Source organism: Callorhinchus milii, unplaced genomic scaffold (assembly GCF_018977255.1).
Source record: "Callorhinchus milii isolate IMCB2004 unplaced genomic scaffold, IMCB_Cmil_1.0 Scaffold4, whole genome shotgun sequence".
NCBI lineage: Eukaryota > Metazoa > Chordata > Chondrichthyes > Chimaeriformes > Callorhinchidae > Callorhinchus > Callorhinchus milii.
The window spans coordinates 49,441,270-49,454,847 of NW_024704745.1; the positions used below are offsets into that span (position 1 = coordinate 49,441,270).

Below are 13,578 nucleotides of genomic sequence, written 5' to 3' on the forward strand. Positions count from 1 at the left end.
GCAATGGGTATACACACACACATCAATAGACACACAAACATACAGCTATGGGAGCCAATTGAAAAAACACGCACTCACATCAATCGGCACATACACACGCATACACACACAGCAATAAAAAATGAAATAAGTGGCAAAGCCGTACAGCACATCATATGATATGCACTGCAGCTCCCTTGTGATACAGTTGTTCGGGTCCTTACAATCATAACCAGCACCATAATGGGACACAATCATCAGTCAGGACTTCCACATTCACTGTGTATATGTACAGAAAGCTGGTCAGCTCCATCAGAGCTTCAAAAAGCTAGCTCGTACACACAAATACCAGCAACACACTATCTGATCTTTGGGTTATTGAGTCTCAGGAGTCACTCTATGTGCGCCAAGCATGCGTAACACGCAAGAAGTGGCATTAGTGACAACCATTAGTGGAAGTCAGCTATTCGTGCGCTGGCTGGCTTCCTGAAGTACCAATGGAGCCGGCACACTCATTTTGGATATTTGGAGCAAATAAATATCGAGGTCCAGTGAATCGCCATATAACTGGGTTGTACCATACTTAGCAAAACACAAAAGAAAATGATGATAAAAGATGCAAATCCACCTTATAGTAAACTCAGATACGTGAAAGCCCATTCACAGTGGAAGGTTCCAATTTGCCATTTCACTTTCCATATAACTGAATGGAAAACTAGTTAGTCTTGCAGCATGACAAATGGATCTAAAATACTACTTGGCAGATATGTTAACAGCATTAGACAGCAATAATCTGTTTTATGTTTCTTCAATAGTTTTATCCTTGACAATTAAATAAATCAACTACTTAATAAGATTAATGCTGGAAATCCTTCTTTTTAATAAAAAAAAATTCATGTTATTTAGTGCTGGCAAATGCAGAGTCCCTTAAGTTTTATATAGATAACCCGTCAGCATTAACATGCATTTCCACTGCAGCAAAACCTGGCAAAGCAGAGGCATAGGAGTTTTAATGGTTTGCAGTTCCCGAGGAGAACTAAGAGGCATGGTTTAATGTGCATTACACTAATTCAATAGGCTGTGATCTACGTGGTCTGAATGATTGACTGAACTGCTATCCACATAACAGTGAAACTGCCTGCAGATCATTTCAATCTGGGCTCAAGCAAAAATTGTTGCTGGTATTCAATGAAGGGAGTCATAGAGATTATCTCAAATATGGTGGTGAACATTTCTTTACAGTATTGGTAACTGAGAATTTCACATTCATCAAAATAATGAACGTTAAATACATCATTCTTCTTCTAACCTTATTGATAACAATGACTACAGAATGTGAAGGTAAGTACTGCATTTTTAACAAAAAAAGTAACATTTTTACGGTGCACTGAATGCAAATTATAATTACTATGAATGCAGCTTAAGATAAATGACACTTTAAATTATGTGCTAAATAATTTTACTGCACACAGAATAACATCAGTTTTTGAAAGCAATCATCTTGTGGCTATAGCAAAGGCAGCACTTGATACTGATCCAAAGTTAAATGAATGTCTTAATCATTATGTTTAGCGTCTTTTCGTTAGATTCGATTCATTCAATAGTTAGGATTTAGAAGTTAACAGCCACATTTCTAAGGCTAACATTTTACAGAATGGTAATCTGCTGAGTAACAGCTACTGCATATGTTCCTTTGCTGACATTGCTGGATTGATAATGCTTTTTCAGTCACAGAAACGGTCAAGCTACCAAACCCTGACGGATTCATTTATTCCTTTGTTAGGAGTCCAGCAGTTTGCACATTGGGCAGAAATACAGCCAGCAGAAGATATCAGTGAATCAGTAAACCGTGTCATTCGATGTTCAGGTTGCAAACGGTCTACTACGAGAGAAAACAAACGTATCCGACCTAAACTCTCCCGCAAAGGTCCGCTACCCTTTTAGAATCAGGTAAACAAGAAACCAGACTGTATTTAGTTTAAAACAAGAAGCCATACTGTAGTTTAAAACAAAAATGTTATAAACACACAGCGCTTTAATCCACATCTGTACTTGAAGAAAGATTAACTTTTGGAGTAGATCCCTGAAACCAAGAACAGCCAGGCAGACAGACCAAATTGCTTTTTCTGGTTCAACATATCACTATGTTCCTATCAAAACTGATGACCGTTTTACCCAAAACATTAGTCAGTTTCAAATGTAGATTCACCTGCTGTGGATTTTCAGAAAAAATTGCTTTATTTCAGAATTCACTGTTTTTATTTTCCCTGTAATGGAGATTGCTTTCTCAAGTTGCTCTTTAGAACGCTCGTTATACAATAACTGTAATTGATAGACGACAAAAATTATGTATTAGATTTGAATATGTTTCAAAGAATAAGCCCATGTACGACTATGATACAGTTGCTCTTCAAGATCAGAACGACCCTTTTTTTATGTTACAGATCCAAATTTCAGTGATCTAGGTCACAAATTATGTACATCGCATATATATCTTGTGTACATTACAAAATGTATATGTTGATCAAATTTTACTACAGTATTTTGGGCATATTCACTATCAATCTAACTTGTATTGAACAAGACCCGAAATTCGTCATCAATTGACAGCATGATAAAGATTTAATGTTGCCAGCACAGTCATCTCTTTTCTTAACAAGCATAAGTCCACCTTAAAGAAACATATAAGTTTCTTAACTGGAACACCCCTCCAGCAACCAAAATATTCCATGATTCAATCTACTCTATTAAATAAATACAGTACAAGATACAGGAAATGAATCAGTGTCCTGATCAAATCTCAATTGTATCTGACTTTTAAAAAAGCCAATTCCAAAACCTATTGCCAAATGATTTTTAATGCACCAGGGAAACAATCTGTGGCATTACAGATAGCAAGGCTCACACTTGTGCTAATTTCCCATACAGTTCATTCTAGCTGTCAACTGGGCTATATGGAGGTGGTGTAAAGTAAAAAAAAGGCATTTCGCCATAGCAGAAAGGAAGTCACAAATCATGTAACTTGAGTCACTTTCGTGGATCTACTATCTATTTGGTTCCACAGCAACACTGACAAAGTCTGAGGAAAAGGTCATTTGTGCATTCCCTTGGCTGTGGATTGATGCACAACACAAGGAAAGGGTGTTAAAGAAAAAAGCCAACAATTACCCTTTTTTAAATAAATCATTTTACACAAAGTGTTTAAACAAACCAAATTTGAAAAGACCTGTTTAGGAATAACATGAGTAAACACTTTAAATGATTATGTACATAATAAAAATGTGTGCCAGGGAAAACCGCTCAACAGCAAAGCTTATGTAGTGCATGGGTGAACATCCAGATTCTTCACTAAAACAGTCATTTGCTTTTTTTGAGCACAACCATAGCAACCTCTTGCAGTCATTCCTCACTTAAAAAGGAATTAGGATTTCAAATACAGGGCCAGCATTGTATCACAGGGCCAGCACTCCAGTTTGCCACAGAAACATCAAGACAAAGCCACTTCTGTGAATTCAACATCATTTCTCTTCTGTTCTCTTTTCTACAGGCACTCTATTGCTCCCAGCGCTTATTTTCTACAAAGATCATGTTCTGTGCCATCTAGGAATAGAACTATCAAGGACAAACATCCCTTTACCATCTCTTTGAGGAATACAATCTATATTTCTGTTGGGATGCATACAATATCAGTTTCACCTGTTCACTACCGTTATAACAGAAGGATCACACTTTTTAACCAAATGTGAATGTGCAACATAATCAAAGGACAACATTCTTTGTGACACGATTCATGGCACACAACATTTTCTCTACATATTTCCAAGTGACCAATTCCATCTATAAGCAAAACAATCTTAAAGCTGTTTCAGCTCTACATTCTCAGCAGGCTCCTGGTAATTGACACTGTCTGGGAAACAAATTATTTCTGATGATCAGTGGGCCAATTCATAAGGAGTAATTATATCTTTTAAAATACAAAAAACGTGGAGCCAACATAATTTGCCACTTACGGTTATTTCACATTTGAAATAACTGTCAGTTAGATAGGGACCTGCTTCAATTGTCTCTGAACTATTAGTGGAGCAAGAGAAATAGTGGCAAAGTGCACTTAATATTATCTGGGGTTCAGTTAAATAACTCCAGTTACATATTTAAGTGACATGGCTGTACTTGTCTATTTCATAAGTAATGACAAAAATATGGATAAGGAAAAATATGGATAAGGTTCAGGAAAAATTTAAATGTCCTATATACTCTGAAGGCTTTGCTTAAACTTGTGGTACATCCGTGATAGTAACATTTTAATTAAAAAATTATCATTTGTGTCAAAGTAGAAAATAAGATTGCATTTATTTGCACTTGCCTTTCCATTTAATGTTGATATATTATCTGTAGTGATAATTGTACAATGATTTTTAACATTAGTTTACAAGTAAAGGGCAGCCAAATTGTAACTGAGATCTGCTATTAAAATGCAGAAATTTTAGTTGTGCAATTAATGATGTTTCAAATCACTAATTTGGCTTCAAATAGTAATACAAAGCTTTGCAATCAAGTAAGCCTTTTTTGGTCAAGTGTCATAATCTTCACTGTCAGAAAAGACCAATGTATGTTTACTGCATGGCATGGGATGCTATTAACCCCCCTTCCGTGGTTAAATTAGAATTTTATATGTGCTTTGCACATTGAAGAATCCTACCAAAGATAGTAGTTTATTTTCTTCATACCACTGTAGGACCAAAACAAGCTGATACTTGTCATGCACTGCTGTTCTCTGTATCCTTGAAATGCTTGTTTGCAGGAATAAATTACTGCTGCTCTAAGTGGAATAATTTGTAAACTATAGTACATATTTCTCGAGATGAGCACAAGTGGAGCAAGAGACAAATGCTTTAACAAAACATTGCAATGAACAGTCAGTCATGATTTACGTAAAATATACTGTATCTGATTTAACTTGTGAAAGTCTGTGGAGTTATCATGCCTTGTTCACATAATGTTTGGCCTTCATTATGGTCCAACGGCACTGTTGAAGCTAATTCATCACTCCATAGGGTTAATCACAAACACAAGACAAATAATTTCAGGCACACATAATTACCTTCAATTACTACTGGTAATAAAGGGGCTTTTTCTGCAGCAGCCTCCACTAGAGCTACAAATATAACTCAATCATCTCACAACCTTAATTCTCCTATCACTTGCTCCTATCGTTTCACAACTGGCTTCCCTGGTTTTCAGACATAAGTGAAGCTTTACATCAATGACAGAATTACATAGAATGATATGGCACAGAAACAGGCCATTTGTCCCAACAGGTCCATTTCATAATTTACAAAAACTCCCCGTAGTATTGTGTTTTACGAAGTAATAATAAAGCTGTACTTTACAATTATTTCAAATTTGGTGTCTATTTAAATGGTTATTGTGCTAAAAGTAAAGAAAAAAAATTATAATTTAGAAAATTGTGAGGTGGCAATCTTTAGCCTTTTTTTAGTGGGGGAAGATGAAAGAGGAGTTACATTTCTAATTATACTATAAATATATATATAGATATGCATGTGGATCCAGTTACATACAAATGTGGAAGTGGCAATCTTGTAAATTATTCCTATCGAGCTATAGGACTAAAAAGACTGAAGAATTTTATTGAGTAATTATTTTAAAATATTGGTACTTTACTCAAATGTTGTGTGTAATTGTATGTTTAATGTGTATTACAACAAAATAAAAGTATTCATATTTCAGTCATGTGAATTGCACTATAAATATTTACTCATCATACATAGATGGACTCAAAGATTTTTAAAAATGTTAGAAATGGGCAGTAAGTGGATAACAGACAGCAACAAACCATTACTGTATGACAGAATATCCTTCTTTAAATAACGTAAATCCAATCCAACTAAATTCATTACATTACGAATAATATGAAACCAGATTGACCACCCCACACCCGAAACATTTCTTGCATCGATCAAACAATGGGATGACATTTTGCAAAGCTGATTACAAAATACAAGCTTTGCTATGAAACATTTTGGATGCCAGTAAAATATGCATGCTGTACAAAATCATGATAAGAATCTCATTTAATTTTGGTACTGAAACAGTGAATTTTATATTTAAGTCTAAATAGAATGAATAAGCTCATGGCACAACTTCAAAAGCACTGCTAAAATAATCATTTTAATCAATGCAACGTACTTTCACCTCAGTACATGTACACACACTACTCCCACAATGTATTTGATGCTGCGTTTATATTAGACATTTTGTGGTAAATCACCAAGAAATGTCAATTCACTGCCAATCTTGCAGTGCAAATGTGATCTGAGGCAATTCTGACACCATCACGCATGCTGAGAATTAAAATACAAATATAAAAAATAAAATATGCTTGAAAATATATAAAATCAAATGTAATAATATTGAGCTTCACCTGAGAGAAGTGTCTTCTCCTGGCTTTGGGCACAGAGCTGGAAGATTGTGAGAAGAAGATCCCCAGCTGATGACATTTGCAAACAGCCCTTTATGGAACAGAAAAAATTAGAAGCCAAATCACAAACGAAGGAAATCGATGGCTCCTGGGTTCCAGTTTTTGACAAGTCATTCGCTTTGGATAGGGCATTATGTAGTCTTTCAATTATCCTTTCTATATAAACTTCAGCAATCAAGAATTCTGTTAAAAAAAAGAGTAAAATTAAATACTATGTCACATCGCAAATGCTGTATTACTGGTTACACTGTACTTACTACAGGTTATTCGTTACATTGAACCTCTTGATACCATAATCTGATGTTCTTGAAATGCAACACACTAAATGGTAAAAAGATAACACTGATGGATTTAGCACTACTGTATAAAATCTGTGATGATAGATGAATGAATATCCTGGGATAAGCATCATAAAAGCACCATCAGATATTCTTATTTCTGCAGTGATATTGTGAACTTCTCAAGTGCAGGACAGTTTAGTAGTTCAATCACAGTGTTTTGCCCACAAAATACAAAGTCAATTCACTATCCTGTGAAGCATTTTGTAACACTTCAACAATGTGAGAAGGAGCTATATCAAATGTAAGCATTATTATTATATTAATCGATGTACACTAAGAGAGGTATTGGGATGACAGGAACTTCTCAGTAAGCTGCTTTTTATCCCCTTTTGCTTCTTCTTCAGTTTCATGATCCACACGTCAGGACTTCTTTGTTCAGATGTCACAGCTAACATACGTCTAGTTACTGATGACTTTTGCATGTACATACAAAAAGAACACATTTTGTAAGTACATTTTCCACTTGGGCAACAGAGAAACATTAAATCAATCTGGATTGGTGTATTATGAGTACATTCAACACAATGAATTAGAAAGCTCTGCAGACTGCCATGTTCAAACCCATTATGAAAGATTTGTTCTCTTAGTTTCCTCCCTTCCACTCTTTCTTTACATTGAATTTAGTTATCCCATAAATATAGGGCATTACGTCAATAGTGGTCGATCTATCTGTTACAGTGGCCAACAGAGTAATATCTGTGAGTTAATTTTATGGATCCCCAAGAGAAATAATAACTACATTTAACAGGCATCTGCAGGAAAAAAGAGTGAAATCAACCTGCCATCTTGATTACTCATTTTACAGTTCCGGTCATTAATAGCCTTATGGTGGTGCTTGAAAGTACTCATTACTATGCTGGTCCTGTCAATCAGTCTACCAGCATTAAATAACAAATAGGAATATAAAAGGTTACATATTATTCCAGATTTTTTTGTGCTAAAGCTGCAGAATCGAGATTAAAAAAGTGACCTTCTATTGCTGAATTTATTGACAGATGGAAAAGATGGTGTGACATTTTAATGATTGTTGTTTGAAATGTGAGATATTGAGTTACAATATAGAGTAAACACTGCATCTCTCGTATTTCCCAAGTGGGTGAGCTGCAGACAGAAATGGGAGCAGATCTATACAAAATAAGACAGAGATAAGACCATAATAGCGAACAGCTCATATGTCACCTAATATAGACTGCTTTAAGAGAAAATGACTGATTAACAACATTGCTGAAATGGCATATATAAGTTGAAGGTTTTGGGGTAAAGTAATATTATGTCTAAGTGTTAAGATTTCTTTCAGTTTTTAAAAAAATATATGCCCCAAAGAAACTTCAAATGCTACCTACAGCCTTCCAGGCTCACAAAATACAAAATCAACCATTCTAAGCAGGGTAAGAAACAGTTTATTCAGAAATTGTAAAAAAATATTTAATGTTCCTTGGTTTTAGAGATCTAAATATTGGAACCCTAAAATGAATCATCCTTGCTTTTGGAAAATTGTCAATGAATGTAAAATTTTCACCCAGTTTAATTTGTACTATATCAACTGTTAAAAGTTCTTGTCGCTACACATTTAACATGTGAGTGATTGTGTAATTAGTTGGAGCTCAAGAAAGAAACAACAAAATCTGAAATACAGGATTACCAATATTGACCATTCCCCCTCGTCCAAATAAAATGTAAACAAATAACAGGCAAAATAGTGTTTTATGAAAAAAATCAATAAACAAATGAAATCAATAAAATACCAGATACTATTATGAAGAAAGAAACAACAGTATTTTGAGCCAGCTTTTTGAAGAGTATGCCTGACATTTTATTCTTCCATAATTACGAGCCATTTCTTTTTATGCAATGTTGTTGGATAATTCCACACGTGCATACATGAAGTATGTGGGAACATTGGGAATGTTGATTTTTCACAATAGCACATCAGACAATCATCAGTGCCACTTTTGTTGAAACTTAAGCTTGTTCAGGGCCTGGTTCATCATCTGATGTAGAACAATCTCTACCAACTGAGGGAATACCATCATAAATGAAGAATACGTTGTTTTTTCATATTGCAAAAGAGGTCTTGTGAGTAAACACAAACTTTTCTTTATTCAACAAACTTTTCTGTGCTAATCATCCATTATTGGCAAAATAAGTGCTCCAAAGACTCAGAATGCACTTGTTTTCAGTTGCAATTCGAGATAGATTGGTAATGCAAAGAAAGCCCTTAAGGGATCTCCATTTCACTGGGTAAGTACCTATTGTGTACTCACCATTATTAATACGTTTAGATAAAGCCAGGCTAAGCAGAATCCAACTATGTGCGCCACCATCGTTTGGTTGCGTACTGTGTGTTATTCCCATTGTACAGAGTTCTTCTGTCAATACAACCAGCTTCTCTCCTAGTATTTCTCCTTTCAGCCAATCAGAAACAGCAGCATACTTTGCAGGGTCCGCACATGCCTGAATGTAATGTTAGAAATTCAAGAGATGAGTATGCAGTTTCAACCAGATCAACTACCTGAATTCAAGCATCCGCTATAATAACAACCTAGCAAAACTGAGTCATCTCTCACAGATATGAGGCATAGGAACTTCTCCAAAATAGCTCCCCAAATAAGATAGCAATCAATATTTAAAAAACTTATGTGAAACAAGAATTAAAAGAGAAAGCACAATTCTTTTTAATTTGGAGTTAGTGTAAATACTAGGATGTTATTTCATTAGGGAATTGCAATGATTTATTCAAATCACATTTATGTTAACAACACATTGCAATTATAGAGCGCCTTTCACATCAGGAGGACAGCCCAATGCGCTGTCATTGAAGGGTTTGTACCCGAGCTGGAGATTGGAATCAGGGGTGGAGGGCAAGGGGGAGTGGGGGTGGGAAGATGACGAAGGCACAGTCAAACAGTAAGGTCTTGAGACAGGCCTTGAATGAGACAAGGGAGGGGCATGGCGGAAGCGTTCTGGGATGGAGTTGAGGATAGGGGTGATCAGGTCACGGAGTTAGTGGTCACGCCTAATAATAATCCCTCCAAAACAAAACAAATGGTCATTTTCAATCCATGACTGTTTGTGGGACGCTGCTGTGTGCAATTGGCTGCCGCGTTTCGCCCACAAATATACAGTCAATTCACTTTACAGTCTATTCTGTGAAGCGCTTTGAGGTGTCAAGAAGACGTGAAAAGTGCTATATCAAATGCAAGGGTTATTATTATTATTATTAGTGCGGTAGAAGCACATGAGCTGCAGAGTTCTGCATAACCTGCAGATTGTGAAGGGAAGAGTTGGGAAGTTCTGCAAGCAGGGAGTTAGCCTGGACGTAATGAAAGCAAAGATAAGGGTCTCGGTAGCCTGAAGGGAGAGGCAGTGGCAGAGTTGGGCAATGATGCAGAGGTGGAGGAAGGCAGAACGGGTCATGGCATGGATATGGGGTTTAAAACACAATTGAGCATTGAATAAGACACAGAGTTTCTGTGTTGGCTCGATGAGGTGGAGAGTGCATCCATGAAGAGTGATGCTTTCAGCACCTGAGGTGTGGAGCCAAGCAGGAGGGACTTGGTCTTATCAACATTCAAATGGAGAAAATTGTCTCTCATCCAGGACGATGTCTGAATTAAGAATGATAGGTTTAAGGCTATGAATGGCTAAAATGTCTCCATCGAAACAGCAACAGAACAGCTTCCTCTGTAGCAGAAACTGAGCTTGGGTGCTGTTCAGTAATGTAAAAAGGTAGTTATCAAATTATACTACTAGGATATTTTTCAGCCTTTGGTTGATTTTAACAGTGCAGTCCAGAGATCTATCTTTTTCATAAAATGTATTCAAAGTTTACTACATTAATTCTCTCATATCAAACATTTATTTATGGCTGATGGTGTGCACTTAGCTTCCAATGCAAAATATAAGATAAAATACATGAAATGCTTCAAAACTTTAAGGGCAACAAATAAAAAAGATACCTTTTGTATGATCTGAAGCAAGATAAGCCACCCACATTCCATCTGCAAGAAAAAGTAAATATGCCTTAATGAAAAGGTACTGACTGTACTGTATTAACACAACATCCATGCAATATTCTAGGCACTGGAAATTCCAGCATACATGTGCAACAGAATTAAAATATATTCTAAAATGTTAATAAAATAAGAGCATTGAAAATTCTGAGATAACATCTTGTCAAGAAAACATTACTTGGCAGTGCTTCTGTGACATCCAAGAGATTTCTGGAAGGTTTTCCTTTGGCAGTTAAAGATATGAGGAGATACTCCTAATAAGGCCACACTGCAAAGTAATCAATGTCACTGATGCAGTTTTGTATTTGCGGCATACACAACTAATTCAATAATTTTCATGACTATCTCTCTAGCACAATTTTTTAGCTATCATTGTCCATCATATTGGTGAAGCAGTATCATTCAGGCAGTTCATTGAGAAAGTCAAACTGGATCATATTGGTCAGAAGCAAGAATGATTTAGCAAGACTGGAACATAGAATTTGGAATAATAATAATGCTTGCATTTAATACAGTGCCTTATCACGTCATTGAGATGACTCAAAACGCTTCACAGAATATATTGTAAAATATATTGACTGTGTATTTTGGGGGCGAACCGCGGCAGCCAATGGTGCACAGCAGTACCCCACAAACAGTCGTGGATTGAGTGACCAATTTTTTTTGGTAAAAGAAGTCCAGTTACCCATCAAGCTTGCTCTTTTGAATATCAAGTATATAATTTTCGTCACCACTGACCCCTTGAGAAAGATGAATGACCATCTAAAGTGATAAACTCTAGCAATTCTTTGACCGCCAAAGGTAACTATAAAATCCCCAGATGAATCGAATCTTACAATCTACATCATTTAAATTTTGGCTGGTTAATCTATCCAAGCAATGTTTACAGAACACTATCTTTACCCAGTATTGATTACACAGAATTATATACAGACTTGATGAGCAGCATGGCCTCCTGCTGTACTGAAACTTTCTCTTCTTTAAAAACAACTTGGGATTTATATAGCCCCCTCCACGCTGGGCGGCGCCTCAGAGCACTTCACAGTAACGGACCCCAGGGCCGAGCCGGGGGCATGGGGAGGAAGGTGACCAAAGGCGCGGTCGAAAAGAAAGGTCTTCAGCAGAGACCTGAAAATAGGAAGAGAGGGGGCGAGGTGAAGGGAGTGAGGAAGGGAGTTCCAGAGCCTCGGGGTATCGTGGCTGAAAGCACGGCCTCTGAGGGTGGAGTGGAGAGCTCGGGGGACAAGGAGGAGGCCAGACCAGGTGGAACAAAGGCAACGGGCACTGTTGTGATGAGAGAGGAGGTCAGAGAGGTAGGGGGTGCAGAGGAGTGGAGGGATTTGAAGACAAGGGTGAGGATCTTGAAGTTGATCCTCTCTTGATTGATTTCAACTCTAATGATTGATTCCCAAAGATCCCAGTTTAATCCAACAGCAATTTAGTTGAAAGACTAGTTAGAGGTTATCTCAGTTAGCATCAAACAATGAGTACCTACTTCATAGATACCTGTAATCCTGCCAGTCATTAAACTGCACAAACCAAGTTACAAAACCATATTTCCTTCTATTTCAATCAATAATTGTTGTGATAGGCTGAATTTGAATCCTGTCAATCTAACATTTAAAAAAGTAACACTAACAAAAAAGTTAACTATTCAACACCTACCTCGGAAATTTGGTTCAGTATCACCTTCCTTTCCTGGTTGTTGTTGCAGCAGTGAAGAACGCTATAGAGCATATCAACCAAACAATTTAAATCAGCTCTCGATTCTTTAAACCAGAAGATTAGTTTCTGATACAGAAATTGTACAGCAGGATTGTTCGCCATGGCTTTTACTTCATCATTTGTTTCAAGGAAAAGCCCAGGACTCACTGGATCAACATTTTCCAGTAATACAATAAATAGTTTCCTTGATGGAAATAAGCTAGTCAGTCCAATGAGGAACTCCAAATGCTTTTCTGAGTTCTGTTCCTTGATAAATGTCATGGCCAATTTGGCAAGTTCATGGACTAGGCTTTCCAAAGGCTCAGTTCTGGAAGGGCTATTCTGCTGAACAAGCCTAGAAGTTACTGACAGCTGTTCACATCCATGCACATTCTTTGCTATACGATTTGCAATGTTATTTTCACCATCTTTAGTTTCGGCTTCATCCAGAAATCTGATGCTTCTTTTCTTTTTCACGGACTGTTTTCTAGATCTCACAGGATTCTCCAAAAACTGGAGTAAAGAAGAGACACCATCTAAAAGATTTTTATCCGTATCCATTCTGGCGACTTGAGACAAGCAAAGTTGAGAAAGACCATCCCAGAAGATAGACAGCAGTTTTCTGTATGCACCTGCGCACTCTTCTATTTCAGGATTATCCACTCGTTTTTCCCAAGAGGTAAGGATATCTACTAGATGGCAGAATGTCCCATTTTGGAGCTTGGGGGTCTTCAATGTAAATTGTAAAAGGGGCAATAGCTAAAGAAAAACATTTTTTTTCAGAAATTAAACAAGAACAGCAGTCATTCTTTTTTTCTGAGACATTTATATTCCTTACTTAAAAAATGTTCCACTTTTTCTGAGTAAATATTTAACTGTTTGCCAATAATCCAGCTACTAACACTGTAGTATTAGCTTGCAAGAATGTAGTATTAGAAATAGGCCATTCATCCATTAAGCCTGCTCCGCAATTTTCTTAGTTCACGGTCGATCTGTAACTCAGTACTACTTGCCTGCCGTTTCTCTCTACGCCCAATACCCT

General features: G+C 36.7%; 1 protein-coding gene and 1 long non-coding RNA gene across 2 annotated transcripts in view; one reads left to right on the forward strand and one right to left on the reverse strand.

Moving 5' to 3' along the window:
- The window catches only part of ltn1 (listerin E3 ubiquitin protein ligase 1), a 49,799-nt gene that overhangs the window by 23,593 nt on the left and 12,628 nt on the right, over positions 1-13,578 (reverse strand). The window contains exons 10-13 of the mRNA XM_007901159.2: positions 12,498-13,295; positions 10,779-10,820; positions 9,084-9,273; positions 6,422-6,661 (exon numbers count right to left, since the gene is read on the reverse strand). Of these exons, the coding sequence (XP_007899350.1) occupies positions 6,422-6,661; positions 9,084-9,273; positions 10,779-10,820; positions 12,498-13,295 (1,270 nt within the window). The remainder of the gene's footprint in view (positions 1-6,421; positions 6,662-9,083; positions 9,274-10,778; positions 10,821-12,497; positions 13,296-13,578) is intronic.
- LOC103183588 lies at positions 1,106-4,304 on the forward strand. Its single transcript, XR_488428.2, has 3 exons — positions 1,106-1,320; positions 1,763-1,929; positions 3,527-4,304. It is a non-coding gene; the product is annotated as an uncharacterized LOC103183588 (long non-coding RNA).